Source organism: Hyperolius riggenbachi, chromosome 4, assembly GCF_040937935.1.
Source record: "Hyperolius riggenbachi isolate aHypRig1 chromosome 4, aHypRig1.pri, whole genome shotgun sequence".
Classification (NCBI taxonomy): domain Eukaryota; kingdom Metazoa; phylum Chordata; class Amphibia; order Anura; family Hyperoliidae; genus Hyperolius; species Hyperolius riggenbachi.
Genome location: NC_090649.1, coordinates 4557902 through 4573441, shown reverse-complemented (window position 1 = coordinate 4573441; position 15540 = coordinate 4557902). Strand labels below are relative to the sequence as shown.

The 15540-nt window shown below is 49.7% G+C and overlaps 1 protein-coding gene across 1 annotated transcript in view; it reads left to right on the top strand.

Moving 5' to 3' along the window:
* LOC137570294 (extracellular calcium-sensing receptor-like) overlaps positions 1-14099 on the top strand; it is a 97077-nt gene extending 82978 nt beyond the window's left edge. Inside the window, exons 4-6 of the mRNA XM_068278927.1 lie at positions 711-935; positions 12075-12198; positions 13201-14099. Coding sequence (XP_068135028.1) covers positions 711-935; positions 12075-12198; positions 13201-14099 — 1248 coding nt within the window. The remainder of the gene's footprint in view (positions 1-710; positions 936-12074; positions 12199-13200) is intronic.
* The last annotated feature ends 1441 nt before the right edge of the window (positions 14100-15540 follow it).

The window sequence follows — 15540 nt, the reverse complement described above, 5'->3', positions numbered from 1 at the left end:
TTCCTGTCCTCGAAGTCTCTGCATCCCTCGGGTGAGATCGCCGTTTGTCGTCATGATGACAGATGGTGTTCTCACTATAGGGGGACAGTGCCACCCGGAGGACAGAGGGAGAACTGCAGCGCTGGAGCCCAGGGGAGGTGAGTAACATGCAGGGCTGGCGCAGATTATTTTTTCCTGATTTTAGGGTCTAAAAGCATGTGAAAAAAATGGAGCCCCTTTTAGACACTAAAATCCAGAAATAAACATATCGCCAGGGAGGTTTTATATATATATTAGTTTTGAATAATGCAGGAAGAAGAGGTGAATAACAACTTGTGTGTTTTATTCCTATCTGTGTCCCCCTGGAGAAATGAAAAGCCCGGTTGTTCCCTGTTCCTTGGATCTCTGTCGAGTTTTGTAGTTTTAATTTGAAAACATTCAGTCCTGAGACAGAAAATGTAAAACAGCAACAAAGGATTGTAACTCTAAAACACAATTCAAAAAAAACCACACAGTGTTGTATTTATTGCTGTCTCTGTCACTGCTGGAGAGATTTCCCACTAACTGCCTGGAAAAGAAGCTGTGGAAGTTATAGAATGGTACATAGCCTGGTGATAACATCCCCCTTATCACACTTTTCTTAAATGTATTTATTTTTTACTGATATTAAACTTTGAACGCAAAAATAAGAAGCCAAAGTCTGACTAACTTTTGTCACATATCTGACTCAGGTGCTCCGCTACCTCAAGAGGACCAGTTTCCACACCAAGTCTGAGGAGCTGCTGAGGTTCAACGCGGAGGGTGACCTGCCAGCATCTTATGATATTATGAACGTTCAGATCCTCAACAACAGCTTCAACCTGGAGAAAGTGGGGAGGTTTGACCCAGAGGCCCTATCTGGGGAGAAGGTCACCCTGAACATTAGCACCATCCGGTGGAACCATCACTTCTTACAGGTGAATATCGCCACTGCACCACCAGTCAGGCTGCTTTATTCTGCATACGACTCTCTGGATCCTCCACTAGACATCATCGTTTGGGGATCACTCTGTCCTCACCACAGCTCCTACATGTCCCCCACAGGAAGGAAATCCCCTCACCCCATCCCACCCCGTCTTCTAATGTCCCTCTGTAACAAACGTTGGAGAGGCAGCTGCGGTGAACAGCGCTACCACCGTAGCTGCCTCCAGTTTCCTGTCTAGCAGTGTATCCGGGCCTCAGGCGTCTAGCACGCCGAGGACGGGTCTGTCAGTTGCACATAGGGTTGCTTTGTCGCGTGCGCAGACAGGACCTTTATGCGGGGAGGAGGCGCGTCAGCTGACCGGCCGGTCGGCTGACGTCAGAGGAGCCGCTCGCCGCTCCTCATTGGTTGATAGGAGGGGGCATGCCAGAAGGGTCTCCTCTGCTTCATAAGCCTAGCTGTATCACTCACAACTTGTCTGCTGTTGCGAATACTTCGTGTTAGCGCTCAGACCTTTAGATAGTTCCGGTGTGCTTTGATCCGGGAGGAAACCGGGGATTTCACACAAGATAGGAATTGTTTGATAGCCTTAACGATATTACTTTACTGTGTTATTATTTGTGTATGACTCTGGCTCATCCTGACCACTCTCCTGCTCAGTGATTCTGTACCTCTGCCCATCTGATCTTGTTGCCTACCCTGCCTGTTTATATCTTCCTGTCTCTGCCTTCCGATTTTGTACTGCATCTGTCTGTCTGTTGCCAAACCCGATCTGTCTGACCACTCTACTCTCACCGGAGGGCCCTTGACTCTGGTGAGGGCTGTACTGATAGTACCCACCAGCTCCTCTGGTGAGGTATTGTTAAACCTATCAGTATTACTGTTGCACCAAACACTCATTACTATTTGTTGTCACATCAGCTTCTGATATACCAGTATTATAGGTGATTCTGCAGATCACCATATAATCAGATATATATCTACATTATTGGTGATACTGCAGATCACCTAATAATCAGAATTCTGATCCTTGCTGACACAAATCGTTACACCCTCTTATTGGCTTTGCTGTATAGGTTTTGTATAAATATCACCATAGTTACACTGACCCAAGTTTTAGGGCTCGATTCACAAAGCGGTGATAACCCAGTTAAAGACTTTAGGCGTGATAACCATTTTTATCATGCCTAAACTCAGTTTGGGCATGATAAGTTTAGGCATGATAAGTTTAGGCATGATAAGTTTAGGCATGATAAGTTTAGATAAGTTTAGATCGCGCGCAAAGTCCCGCACGCAAATCAGCACCATTAAACTCTATGCAAAGTGCACCAGACTTTGCTAGCGCAAAACTTTTGATCAGCTGTGCACTGCGGTGCTAACCCAGTTGGTGCTTAAACTTATCACGCCTAAAAACTTATCACACCTAAACTTATCACACCTATCACACCTAAACTTATCACACCTAAACTTATCACGCCTAAACTTATCATGCCTAAACTGAGTTTAGGCGTGATAAAGGGCTTTTCACTAGCGTGCTAACTGTTAGCACCGCTTTGTGAATCAGGCCCTTAATTTCTAAATTGTTGCCTTGCGGTTGTTACTATAAAATTGTCAGTGATGGAAGAATGGTCATCAGAAAGGTGTCTTTTGCTCATAAATTGCTTAGCATTGGCGTTTATGGCATTTACGTATTTTAATGTTAATTGTAAAGGCAACAAATATGTCATTGTCTGTAGGAAAAATTCCAGTTACCATAATCAGAATTGTCAATTCCCACCCAGAAACCGGAAATTATGTTTCTTCTCCAGTCCTCAATTTCTTCCAATTTCTGCTCCAAAACATCTCCCAGAAGACCAAACAACTTTGCTTGATAGACATTTCCTTCCACCAATTAGATCAATTAGCTGTGCCCAGAAATGCTGACCTCAGTAGCCATGAATGCAGAGGCCATATGGTGTTGGAGGGCTACCCATCTTGTTATTATTTTAGTTGTTACCAAGTCCTGGAGTGAGACACTTCCCATCTCAGTTGCTGTTATTATAAAGAACCCCTCCTTCTACCACTGACTTCCTTCTCAAAACCGAATAATAAACTGCCGATCCAAAACCGGTTAAGAATAGCAAACACAAACACAGAACATTTATATCGCACTTTTCTCTTGGCGGACTCAAAGCGCCAGAGCTGCAGCCACTAGGGCACACTCTATAGGCAGTAGCAGTGTTGGGGAGACTTGCCCAAGGTCTCCTACTGAATAGGTGCTGGCTTACTGAACAGGTAGGTACAGGTACAGCCTAAAAAGTGAATCAGCTGCCAACGGTGTGTGGAGTCCTAATTGTCTCCACCCCTTCCTACCTTACTAAGCTACTCCTATTGGCAACTTATTACAAGACTGGTGCCCACTAATCCTGTCACCTGGATCACATGACTACAAACGGTGACAGCCAGCCAAAGGGAGGAGCTTAATGAGATAGGAAAGGGAGGTAAAAATGTACGCCCTAGGCCCAAGTCTCATTCCATAAACGTTTCTCCACAAATTCACATTAAATAAGTCATGGGGCTTGATTCACAAAAGAGTGCTGATTCACAAAAGAGTGCATGGTGCGCGATCGCAAATTTTCCTGCTGCTGTCAGTGGTGGGACCACTGACAGCAGCAGGATAAATGCAACAGCAGCAGGAGGAGGTGGAGTGATGTGTGGCACTGGCAGCAGGCAATGCATAGTGTGGACCCTGGTGATGGGACCACTGACAGCAGCAGGATAAATACAACAGCAGCAGGAGGAGGTGGAGTGACGTGTGGCACTGACAGCAGGCAATGCATAGTGTGGACCCTGGCGGTGGGACCACACTGACAGCAGCAGGATAAATACAACAGCAGCAGTAGGAGGAGGAGTGACGTGTGGCACTGACAGCAGGCAATGCATAGTGTGGACCCTGGTGGTGGGACCACTGACAGCAGCAGGATAAATACAACAGCAGCAGGAGGAGGTGGAGTGACGTGTGGCACTGGCAGCAGGCAATACATAGTGTGGATTCTGGCGGTGGGACCACTGACAGCAGGATGATAAATACAACAGCAGCAGGAGGAGGAGTGACGTGTGGCACTGACAGCAGGCAATGCATAGTGTGGACCCTGGTGGTGGGACCACTGACAGCAGCAGGATAAATACAACAGCAGCAGGAGGAGGTGGAGTGACGTGTGGCACTGGCAGCAGGCAATACATAGTGTGGACTCTGGCGGTGGGACCACTGACAGCAGGAGGATAAATACAACAGCAGCAGGAGGAGATGGAGTGACGTGTGGCACTGGCAGCAGGCAATGCATAGTGTGGACCCTGGTGGTGGGACCACTGACAGCAGCAGGATAAATACAACAGCAGCAGGAGGAGGTGGAGTGACGTGTGGCACTGGCAGCAGGCAATGCATAGTGTGGACCCTGGTGGTGGGACCACTGACAGCAGCAGGATAAATACAACAGCAGCAGGAGGAGGTGGAGTGACGTGTGGCACTGACAGCAGGCAATGCATAGTGAGGACCCTGGTGGTAGGACCACTGACAGCAGCAGGATGAAAATGAGCGCAGTGTAATATGTTGCCGCTTTAGAAATACAATAAATACATAAATAAATTCATAGGTAAATCAATGCAGCAGGCCAGCAGGAGGAGGAGGAGTCCGGTAGAAATACAATAAATAAATACATAAATAAATTCATAGGTAAATCAATGCAGCAGGCCAGCAGGAGGAGGAGGAGTCCGGTAGAAATACAATAAATAAATAAATACATAAATAAATTCATAGGTAAAGCAATGCAGCAGGCCAGCAGGAGGAGGAGGAGTCCGGTAGAAATACAATAAATAAATAAATAAATAAATACATAAATAAATTCATAGGTAAATCAATGCAGCAGGCCAGCAGGAGGAGGAGGAGTCCGGTAGAAATACAATAAATTAATAAATACATAAATAAATTCATAGGTAAATCAATGCAGCAGGCCAGCAGGAGGAGGAGGAGTCCGGTAGAAATACAATAAATAAATACATAAATAAATTCATAGGTAAATCAATGCAGCAGGCCAGCAGGAGGAGGAGGAGGAGTCCGGTAGAAATACAATAAATAAATACATAAATAAATTCATAGGTAAATCAATGCAGCAGGCCTGCAGCAGGAGGAGGAGGAGTCCGGTAGAAATACAATAAATAAATACATAAATAAATTCATAGGTAAATCAATGCAGCAGGCCAGCAGGAGGAGGAGGAGTCCGGTAGAAATACAATAAATAAATAAATACATAAATTAATGCATAGGTAAATCAATGCAGCAGGCCAGCAGCAGCAGGAGTCCGGTAGAAATACAATAAATAAATAAATACATAAATAAATTCATAGGTAAATCAATGCAGCAGGCCTGCAGGAGGAGGAGGAGTCCGGTAGAAATACAATAAATAAATAAATACATAAATAAATTCATAGGTAAATCAATGCAGCAGGCCAGCAGGAGGAGGAGGAGTCCGGTAGAAATACAATAAATAAATAAATACATAAATAAATTCATAGGTAAATCAATGCAGCAGGTCAGCAGGAGGAGGAGGAGTCCGGTAGAAATACAATAAATACATAAATAAATTCATAGGTAAATCAATGCAACAGGCCAGCAGCAGCAGGAGTCAGATAGAAATACAATAAATACATAAATAAATTCATAGGTAAATCAATGCAGCAGGCCAGCAGCAGCAGCAGCAGTCAGGTAGAAATACAATAAATAAATACATAAATAAATTCATAGGTAAATCAATGCAGCAGGCCAGCAGCAGTAGGAGGAGTCAGGTAGAAATACAATAAATAAATACATAAATAAATTCATAGGTAAATCAATGCAGCAGGCCAGCAGGAGGAGAAGGAGTCCGGTAGAAATACAATAAATAAATACATAAATAAATTCATAGGTAAATCAATGCAGCAGGCCAGCAGGAGGAGGAGTAGTCTGGTAGAAATACAATAAATAAATACATAAATAAATTCATAGGTAAATCAATGCAGCAGGCCAGCAGGAGGAGGAGTAGTCTGGTAGAAATACAATAAATAAATACATAAATAAATTCATAGGTAAATCAATGCAGCAGGCCTGCAGCAGCAGCAGCAGGAGTCCGGTAGAAATACAATAAATAAATACATAAATAAATTCATAGGTAAATCAATGCAGCAGGCCAGCAGCAGCAGCAGGAGTCCGGTAGAAATACAATAAATTAATACATAAATAAATTCATAGGTAAATCAATGCAGCAGGCCAGCAGGAGGAGGAGGAGTCCGGTAGAAATACAATAAATAAATACATAAATAAATTCATAGGTAAATCAATGCAACAGGCCTGCAGCAGGAGGAGGAGGAGTCCGGTAGAAATACAATAAATAAATACATAAATAAATTCATAGGTAAATCAATGCAGCAGGCCAGCAGCAGGAGTCCGGTAGAAATACAATAAATAAATACATAAATAAATTCATAGGTAAATCAATGCAGCAGGCCAGCAGGAGGAGGAGGAGTCCGGTAGAAATACAATAAATAAATAAATACATAAATAAATTCATAGGTAAATCAATGCAGCAGGCCAGCAGCAGCAGCAGGAGTCCGGTAGAAATACAATAAATAAATACATAAATAAATTCATAGGTAAATCAATGCAGCAGGCCAGCAGGAGGAGTCGTCACGTATGGCAGGCAGCAGGCAATGTATTGTAATTCCCAGGCAGGCACCTCATGTCCTCCTTTCGCCGACAACAGGTGCCAGGAACGTGCCTTCTATCCAGGCCTGGTTAATCTTCAAAAATGTCAGTCTGTCCACGCCCTCTGTGGACAGACGAGAGCGCTTCTCGGTGACCACGCCACCGGCCGCACTGAAGCACCTCTCAGACAGCACGCTGGAAGGGGGGCAAGACAATACCTCCAGGGCGTACTGTGCAAGCTCCCTCCAGATGTGCAAGCACTCCACCCAGTACTCCATGGGGTCCACAGGCTCTTCGCTGCCGGTGTCAAGCCCACTGAAGGACCCCATGTAGTCGGCCACCATCCGGATCATGCGCTGGCTGTGACTCTCACCGAAGGTGGCTGCTGCCCGCACCTCCTCTCTCGGCTGCTGTACCTTCATGTAGAACGCCTGCGTCAATGACAGAAGGTCTCCTGGGCGCCTGATGCTGCTGCTGGCCGCAGGCACCTGCTGCTGTGCTGCTGGCTGCTGGACAGGGACAGAGGGAGGGAGTGGAAGGCGGGGGGAAGGCTTCCTCCAGTCGCCGAACAAGGATCTCCTGCAACTCCCTTGCTCGCTGCTCACGGTCTCTGGCAGGCAGAAACTGATCCCACCTCCCCCTCAGCCGTGGGTCCAGGATCATGCTGATGCAGGCGTCCTCCCTCGCTTGCATCCGCTTGACCCTGGGGTCTGTGCGCTGCCATGGGGAACAGGGTGGACCGTCTAACAGAGACATCAGGGTCAGCGTCCTCCTCCTCTTGCCCCTGAGACTCTTCTTCCTCTCTCCACCCTCGCACCACTGCTGCTGCGCTCCGATGTTCCCCCCCAGCAGCAACGTCCAGCACCTCCAACTCCTCCTCCTCCTCCTCCTCCAGGGACTCAAATACCTGCAGAGCAGTGGACTGCACAGGCGGCTGCTGTTCCAGCTGCTTCAGGGCCTCCTCTCCCAAATCCACCAAATCGCCAAGTGCCCTGTCCAGCAGACAAACAAAGGGCACCCACTGGCAGAGGGAAGCCCGTTGTTCACTCACCAGGTTGGTTCCCTGCAGGAAGGGAGCCAACACCAAGCGGACCTGCTGCATCTGCCCCCATTGCGCGTTGGTGAGGAGCTGGAGTGTGGTGCTGCTTCTGCTGCCGGTGCCGGCGACAGTGGCATAATAGATGTACCGGTTGACAGCCCTCCTCTGCTCAACCAGCCGCTCCAACATCGCCAGGGTGGAGTTCCAGCGAGTTGGCACATCTATGATAAGGCGGTGTCGTGGCAGGCCCTCCTGCTGCTGTATGCCTGCCAGTTTTGCTGCGGCAGCTGCTGAGCGACGGAAAGTGCGCACAATTTTCCGTGCCGCTTCTAACAGCTCCTCCATCCCCAGGTAGGTGCGCATGAACTTTTGCACCACCAGGTTCAGGACGTGGGCCAAGCAAGGGAAATGGAGCAAGTCTCCACTGCTGATGGCAGACAGCAGGTTGGCGGCATTGTCGGACACCACCAATCCCACAGTGAGGCCTCTGGGGGTCAGCCACGTCCTCTCCTGCTCCCTGAGGTACCGGAGCATGTTAGTTGCCGTCAAGGAGTGTTTCCCCAGGCTTTTCATCTCGAGCAGCGCTTGGCAGTGGCGGGCCTTCACGCTGCTGGAGAGACGGGATCGCTTGGTGGTGGGAGCTGCTGCTTCTCCCCTGACCCCGCGCGGTGGCACCACGTAGTGGGCAACTGGTGCTGCTGTGCCCAAGGATGGACCTGCTGCTTCCTCGCTCGGGCTTTCCACCAGGCTGACCCAGTGGGCCGTAAAGGACAGATAGCGCTCTTTCCCAAACCTGCTGCTCCAGGAATCCATGGTTATGTGGATCCGCACACTGACAGCGTGATCCAGCGCGCGGCCCACGTTCTCCATGGCAGAGCGGTGCAGTGCTGGGATCGCCCTGCGGGAAAAATAGTGGCGGCTGGGGACTTGCCACTCCGGGATCCCAACCTGCAGCAGCGCTCTGATGTCACTCCCCTCCTGCACAAAGGAATATGGCAGGAGCTGAGTGCACATGGCCCGGGCAAGCAACCCGTTCAGCAACCGGATGCGCCTGTGGGCGGGAGGCAGCACCTTGGTCACACCGGGGAATGCTTCGCTGAGCAGGGTCTGGCGGCGTTTGCCTGCACGGGAGGATGAGGAGGCCACTGTGGAGGGAGCTGATGAGGCCACTGAGGACTGGCTGCCCCGGGGGGGGGGGGGGGGCTGTTGAGTTGCTGCTGTGCTCCTGCTGCTGCTGCTGCCGCTGCTGCTGCTGCTGGATGGGCAGGAGGGTCGGCTGCTGCTGCTGAAATCTGTGCAGTGGCTGTCTGGCTCTGACCACTGCCTGCACCACTTTGCATAAGCTTCTCCAACTCATTAAAGTCCTCAAAATGTCTGCTCTGTAAGTGGGTCTGCAGGCACGAGGTACTCAATTTGTGGATATCGCGACCTCTGCTGAGACTGAGATTGCAACTGTTGCAAATTGCACGGGTCGGGTCCACTGGGCACTTGGTGAAGTACCGCCAGACTGGGAACTTCAACCTGCTCTTTGCGCTTGAGGGCTGGGGTTTTTGGGAGCCCTTGGAGGATTGTGCCTTTTTGGTTGTAGTTAGAGTTTTGCTGCGAGTGGTGGTAGCGACTGAAGCAGTAGGCTGTGGCTCCTGCCTTCCACGCCCTGTGCTGCCCGCCTTGCTGCTGCCGTGCCTCTGCGCCAGAGACGCCTCCTCCTCCGATGATGAGCTGCCTTCAACCAACTGTGCTGGTGGTACTGGTGGCACATATGAAGGATCTATCAAGTCATCATCATCAACCCCAAACAAATCCTGTGAGCCCCGACTCAACCAACTCCTCTACCCCAACATCCCCTGCATCACGTCCCTCCTCCTCAGCGCCAACAACAAACTTCTGCACCTGTAACTCTTCCTCCTCCTTGCATGGCCCCATCATCTCCAACTCATACTTCTCCACAGTCTCAGGGGAGAAGAGCGTGCTCATTGAGGGCAGGCTGGTCGATGGGGTCACCGTGACCATGGCCTCAAGCGCTGGTGGAGGCCTGCTGTGGACAGGAGTGCTGATGGCACTATTCTCGCTGCTGCTGGAGGCCTGGCTGGAAAAGGTGGCTTCCTGCCCCGCCATCATTTCCACCACAGCCTGCACCTGACTCTCCCCAATGGGCCGTGGACGACGACCCGTCTCAAAGATGGGCGCAACACGCTGCGCCTCTGCTCCCTCCTCCCTGTGGTCAGTGGCTGGCGGCCAGGGCCGGCCCGCTCATGAGGCGGGGTGAAACTTTTGCCTCAGGCGGCAAAATTCCAGGGGCGGCACCCGCCCGTCCGTGGGTGCGGGGAGCCGGCCGCCGAGCTGGAGGGGTAGCTGGCAGGACGGGGGTATTGGGCCTAGCGGCGGGGAGGGGGGTCGTACCCCCCCTCCCTCGCCTGGGTCCCCCGTGCTCCGCTCCCCTCCAGCCTTAAATACAAGCAGCCGCTATGTGTAAGAGGCACGGGCGGGTAGGACTCACCTCTTCCTCGTTCCAAGCGTGCGCTCCACTGACGTCACTTCCTGCAATGCTGCAGGAAGTGACGTCAGTGGAGCGCACGCTTGGAACGAGGAAGAGGTGAGTCCTACCCGCCCGTGCCTCTTACACATAGCGGCTGCTTGTATTTAAGGCTGGAGGGTAGCGCAGTTCGGTGGACCCAGGCGAGGGAGGGGGGGTACGACCCCCTCCCCCCCGCTAGGCCCAATACCCCCGTCCTGCCAGCTACCCCTCCAGCTCGGCGGCCCCCCAGAGCGCGCCCCCCACCTCAGGCGGCAAATAGTCTAGGGCCGGCCCTGCTGGCGGCGCACCAGTCCCAGACCTGCTGCTGCTGGCAGTGGCTCCTGCAATGGCGCTTCCTCTCCTGGTGGTGCCTCGCCCTCTACCTCTACCTCTGCCAGTCATTGTGCACTATACAAATACAGTAAAAAAAAAAGTAGAAGAGGGCGGGAAAGGGTGTAAACTTTAATAAAGTCTGTGTTGGTGGTGACTTGGTGGTGACTAGTAGTACAGTAGTAGACACTAGTAGTATGCACGCACGCAGGTAACTAAGAAACACCTAGCGTACTACGCTACAAGTAAGTCATGCGGCAGACAATCGGTGACAATTAATAACGGTCACACACGGTCAGACGCAATCAATCAATAGGCTCGGGCAGGTGAGGCGACAGACAGTCACAGGTCACTCACAACGGATGCTGGTGGTGGCCTGTATGTGTTGTAACTCTTATTTATTACACACACTACAGATGAGAATAAAATCACACAGTAAAATTGAAAAAAAAAATTAGTGAACGGGTACTAGACTAGTAGACTAGTAGTATAGTAGTAGACAGTAGACACTAGTAGTATGCACGCATGCAGGTAACTAAGAAACACCGAGCGTACTACGCTACAAGTGAGTCGTGCGGCAGACAATCGGTGACAATTAATAACGGTCACACACGGTCAGACGCAATCAATCAATAGGCTCGGGCAGGTGAGGTGACAGACAGTCACAGGTCAGGTCACTCACAATGGATGCTGGTGGTGACCTGTCACTCACAGTCAGTAACTAACTAACACAGTACTGAAATTAATAAAGTAACAGACTGCAGCAGTAATGATTAACTAAACTAGTACTACTAGTACACAACTAACTAGAATCCCTAACCTACCTAAGCTAGTAGTAGGCCAAGGCTACCTAGGCTAGCACTAGCAGGCCTAGCCTGCACACAGACTAACACTAGCCTAGCACAGTATACACTATACACTAGCTGACTAAAAACAATCAAAATACTAGCTAACTATATAAGACAACAATAAATGTGTTTAGGAGGTGTTTAGGAAGCAAAACGCTAGGTTTAGCAGTGAAAAGCACTTGCTCAGACACAGCACAGCACTGGAGAATCTCTCATTACCAGCAGCAGTCACACAAGTGCGTGGCTCCGCAACATGGCCACCGCCCTATATAGAGGAGGGGAGGGCCAGGCTCCCCTCCTCTGATTGGTTGCTAGGGTTGCCAGCTCCTCGGCAGGAGGACTTCTGATTGGCCCAATCACGTCATCCCCGAATCCTGAAGCCGAAACCGAACCCACAGCTCCATCTGGCCGAATTCCAGCGCGCGCATTCGGCATGCTTCGTATTCGGGTTCGGCAAGGAATCGCAGCATTCGGGTTCGGGTTCGCATGCGGCAAACCTAAAAAACACCCGAATTTTTCGGGGAAACTTCGCATTCAGGGTCCTGCTGAGCAACCCTGGCTGTGAGCATCCATTATAGAGGACATGTGGCATACCACCATTTTGCACAGCTCAATATGAATGTCTTTTGGCTGTAGTGCCAACCTGCTGCTACCTTTTCCATCGACTCTGTTTATTTCCTCTCCAGGTTCCGGTGTCTGTCTGCAGTGACAGCTGTGGGCCCGGCCACAGGAGAGCCCCTCGGCACGGATCACCCATCTGCTGCTATGACTGTGTTCCTTGTTCTGTGGGAGAGGTGACCAATGCCACAGGTACCACATAATGGTCATGTGCCCACGCCAAACCATGTGGTGACAATTAGCAATGGTCGGAATTGCCATATTGTGTATCTAATGCATTCATATCTGTTGGGGTGATTACCCCGGGGCAAACTTAAAGTCCAGAGGGTTCTGTTTCCCTTCTAGGGGGTGCCTTTTAAGATGTGGCTCTCATGTGCAGGATCATAACCTAAAGCTGACCAGTTTTCTCCTTCTATAAATGTTTGTTTGTTTGAGGAATCCCGGAAATGTGGCTTCAGGCCTCCAGGTATTCCCATCTGTGCTAATAGTAGAGCAAAAACAGATACATTAAAGATATCTTCCACCAAGGATGAATGAGATGTATCACTTGAAGCTCATTGGCCATTCCTCAGCAGTACCACAGATAGTCTATGACAGTAAAGGGGAACTTCAGCCTAAACAAACATACTGTCAAGTTACATTACTTATGTTAATTAGAATAGATAGGTAATATAATCTCTTACCCACCCTGTTTTAAAAGAACAGGCAAATGTTTGTGATTCATGGGGGCTGCCATCTTTGTCATGGGGGCAGCCATCTTTTTGGTTGAAAGGAGGTGACAAGGAGCATAAGACACAGTTCCAACTGTCCTGTGTCCTGATAACACCTCCCAGCTGCACACACTAGGCTTCAAATGTCAAATTCAAAATGTAAAAAAAAAAATTGCACCAAAACAGCAAAACGAGAAAAACAAAATCAGAAATCCCATCATGCTTTGCACAGCATCAGGGGAAAAAAGCCCAGGCAGTTTTCTTCTGTGCAGCTAAAAATGAGGCTTGTATAAGAGAAACAAAGTTCTGATGCTGTGAAACTGTTAAAGAAACACCCGGCCTTTTCAGTGCTGCTGAGTCGATTTTTAGTTCGGAGGTTCACTTTAACTGGCCCACCACCAATAGCTCATCCCAGCCGCAATGATTCCATATGCTAAACATGTTTTTTCTGAGTACTGTAAATCTATTCTTCATTTTTTTTCAGATTCCAGCGAGTGCTCCAGATGTCCCTCACATCAGTGGTCCAATGAGGGGAGAGACAAGTGTGTACCAAGAGTAATCGAGTTCTTATCTTACACTGAACCATTGGGCATAATATTGGTGATAGTGGTTGTCATCTTCTCTATCCTCACACTCTGCATCCTAATCCTGTTCATGAAATATCAGGAAACACCACTCATCAAAGCCACCAATAGGGAGCTGAGCTACATCCTCCTGGTGTTGCTCATTCTCTGCTTTCTCTGCTGCTTGGTGTTCATTGGTCAACCAACCACAATCAGCTGTCTCATAAGACAAACGTTCTTCAGCGTGGTCTTCTCCATCAGTATTTCCTCAGTTTTAGCCAAGACAATCATGGTGATTCTTGCCTTCAAAGCCACCAGACTGGACAGTCCACTAAGAAAATGGGTGGGCCCAGCAATCCCGCGTAATGTTGTAGGGCTCTGTACAGCTCTTCAGATCAGCATTTGTTCATGGTGGCTTCACAGTTCACCTCCTTTTCCAGTGATGAACACAGAGATAGACAACCACAAGCTAATATTTGAGTGTAACGAAGGACAAAAATTATTCTTCTACATGAGTCTTGGTTTCATGGGCTTCCTGGCTCTGACAAGTTTCTTGGCAGCTTTCCTGGCAAGGAACCTCCCTGGCAACTTTAATGAGGCCAAACTGATCACCTTCAGCATGCTGGTCTTCTGCTGTGTCTGGGTCTCCTTTATCCCAGCCTACCTGAGCACCAAAGGGAAGTACACGGTGGCTGTCCAGATATTCGCCATCTTGGCCTCAAGTTCTGGACTTCTGAGTTGTATATTCCTACCTAAATGTTATATCATCCTTCTGAGACCAGAGCTGAACAGCCGAGAGTTCCTCTCTGCCAGAAAATAGGAGGCTGTCTTATTAAATAAAATAAAAGTCATTTACTGTAATACAGCTGAGGCTGTAGCTAGAGCCAGTCTCCGATATTTTGTATAGCTTTGTGATGATTGCAGAAAACATTTTGCCCGAGTAAAACTTGGTCAGTCTGAACTTCTTTTCAGGTTTTATACATTACATTTGAGTCACACCAACATCCATAAGTCACGCCGATCTCCTTCTCTCACCTCTTTACTAAAACATCCACGTGTTATCAGACATCTGATGCATATTAGCTGCCACTAGGGATCCATATTGGCAGGGCCGGCCCTAGACTTTCTGCCGCCTGAGGAAAAAATGCCGCCGCCGCCGCCCCCCCCTCCCCCCACCACCGCCGCCGAGCTGGAGGGGTATCGGGCAGGACAGGGGTATTGGGCCTAGCGGCGGGGAGGGGGGTCGGACCCCCCCTCTCTCGCCTGGGTCCCCCGTCCTCCGCTCCCCTCCAGTCTTAAATATATAAGAAGCGCAACTCGTAAGAGGCAGTGGGCGGGGAGGACTCACCTCTTCCTCGCTCGATCCAGCGTGCGCTCCACTGACGTCTCTTCCTGCAGCGCCGTCCACTTACAATACAGTGGGCGGCGCTGCAGGAAGTGATGTCAGTGGAGCGCACGCTGGATCGAGCGAGGAAGAGGTGAGTCCTCCCCGCCCACTGCCTCTTACGAGTTGCGCTTCTTATCTATTTAAGGCTGGAGGGGAGCGGAGGACGGAGGACCCAGGCGAGGGAGGGGGGGTCCGACCCCCCTTCCCGCCGCTAGGCCCAATACCCCCGTCCTGCCCGCTAACCCTCCAGCTGGGCGGCCGGCTCCCCGCACCCACCAATGGGCGGATGCCGCCCCTAGAAATTTGCCGCCTGAGGCAAAAGTTTCACCCCGCCTCATGAGCGGGCCGGCCCTGCATATTGGGATTGGGACACAGACAGCATCTCAAAAGGGTTACTCTCTCCTCCTGACCTTCAAAGCTTTCCAAATCGTTCCCTGTAACTTTCCGCATAGACTTTCTGCTTGTCTGAATTTTGTAAGAATGGTAGGGTCTTGCAATGTAAAACATACAGTTAATTGGCTTCCCCTAAATTGGCCCTAGACTATGATACATACACTACACAATACATACATAGACATAGGATTAGCTTGTGAGCCCCTCAGAGAGTCCTCCCTGGCGTTCTATTAAGATCGCCAGGGTGGCTGCGCAGCAGTATTTTTTGATTTTTTTTTTTTAATCATGTAGCTAGCCTAGCGCTAGCTACATGATTCCCCCCTCCCTGCCTAATCCCTCCCACCCTTCCGATCGCCGCCGGTGATCAAACCCACCAGGAAATCCCGTTCTGACGTCACAGGGAGTCCCGATCTACCCCTCAGCGCTGCCTGGCACTGATTGGCCAGGCTGCGCACAGGGTCTCGGGGGGGGACTTTTTCGT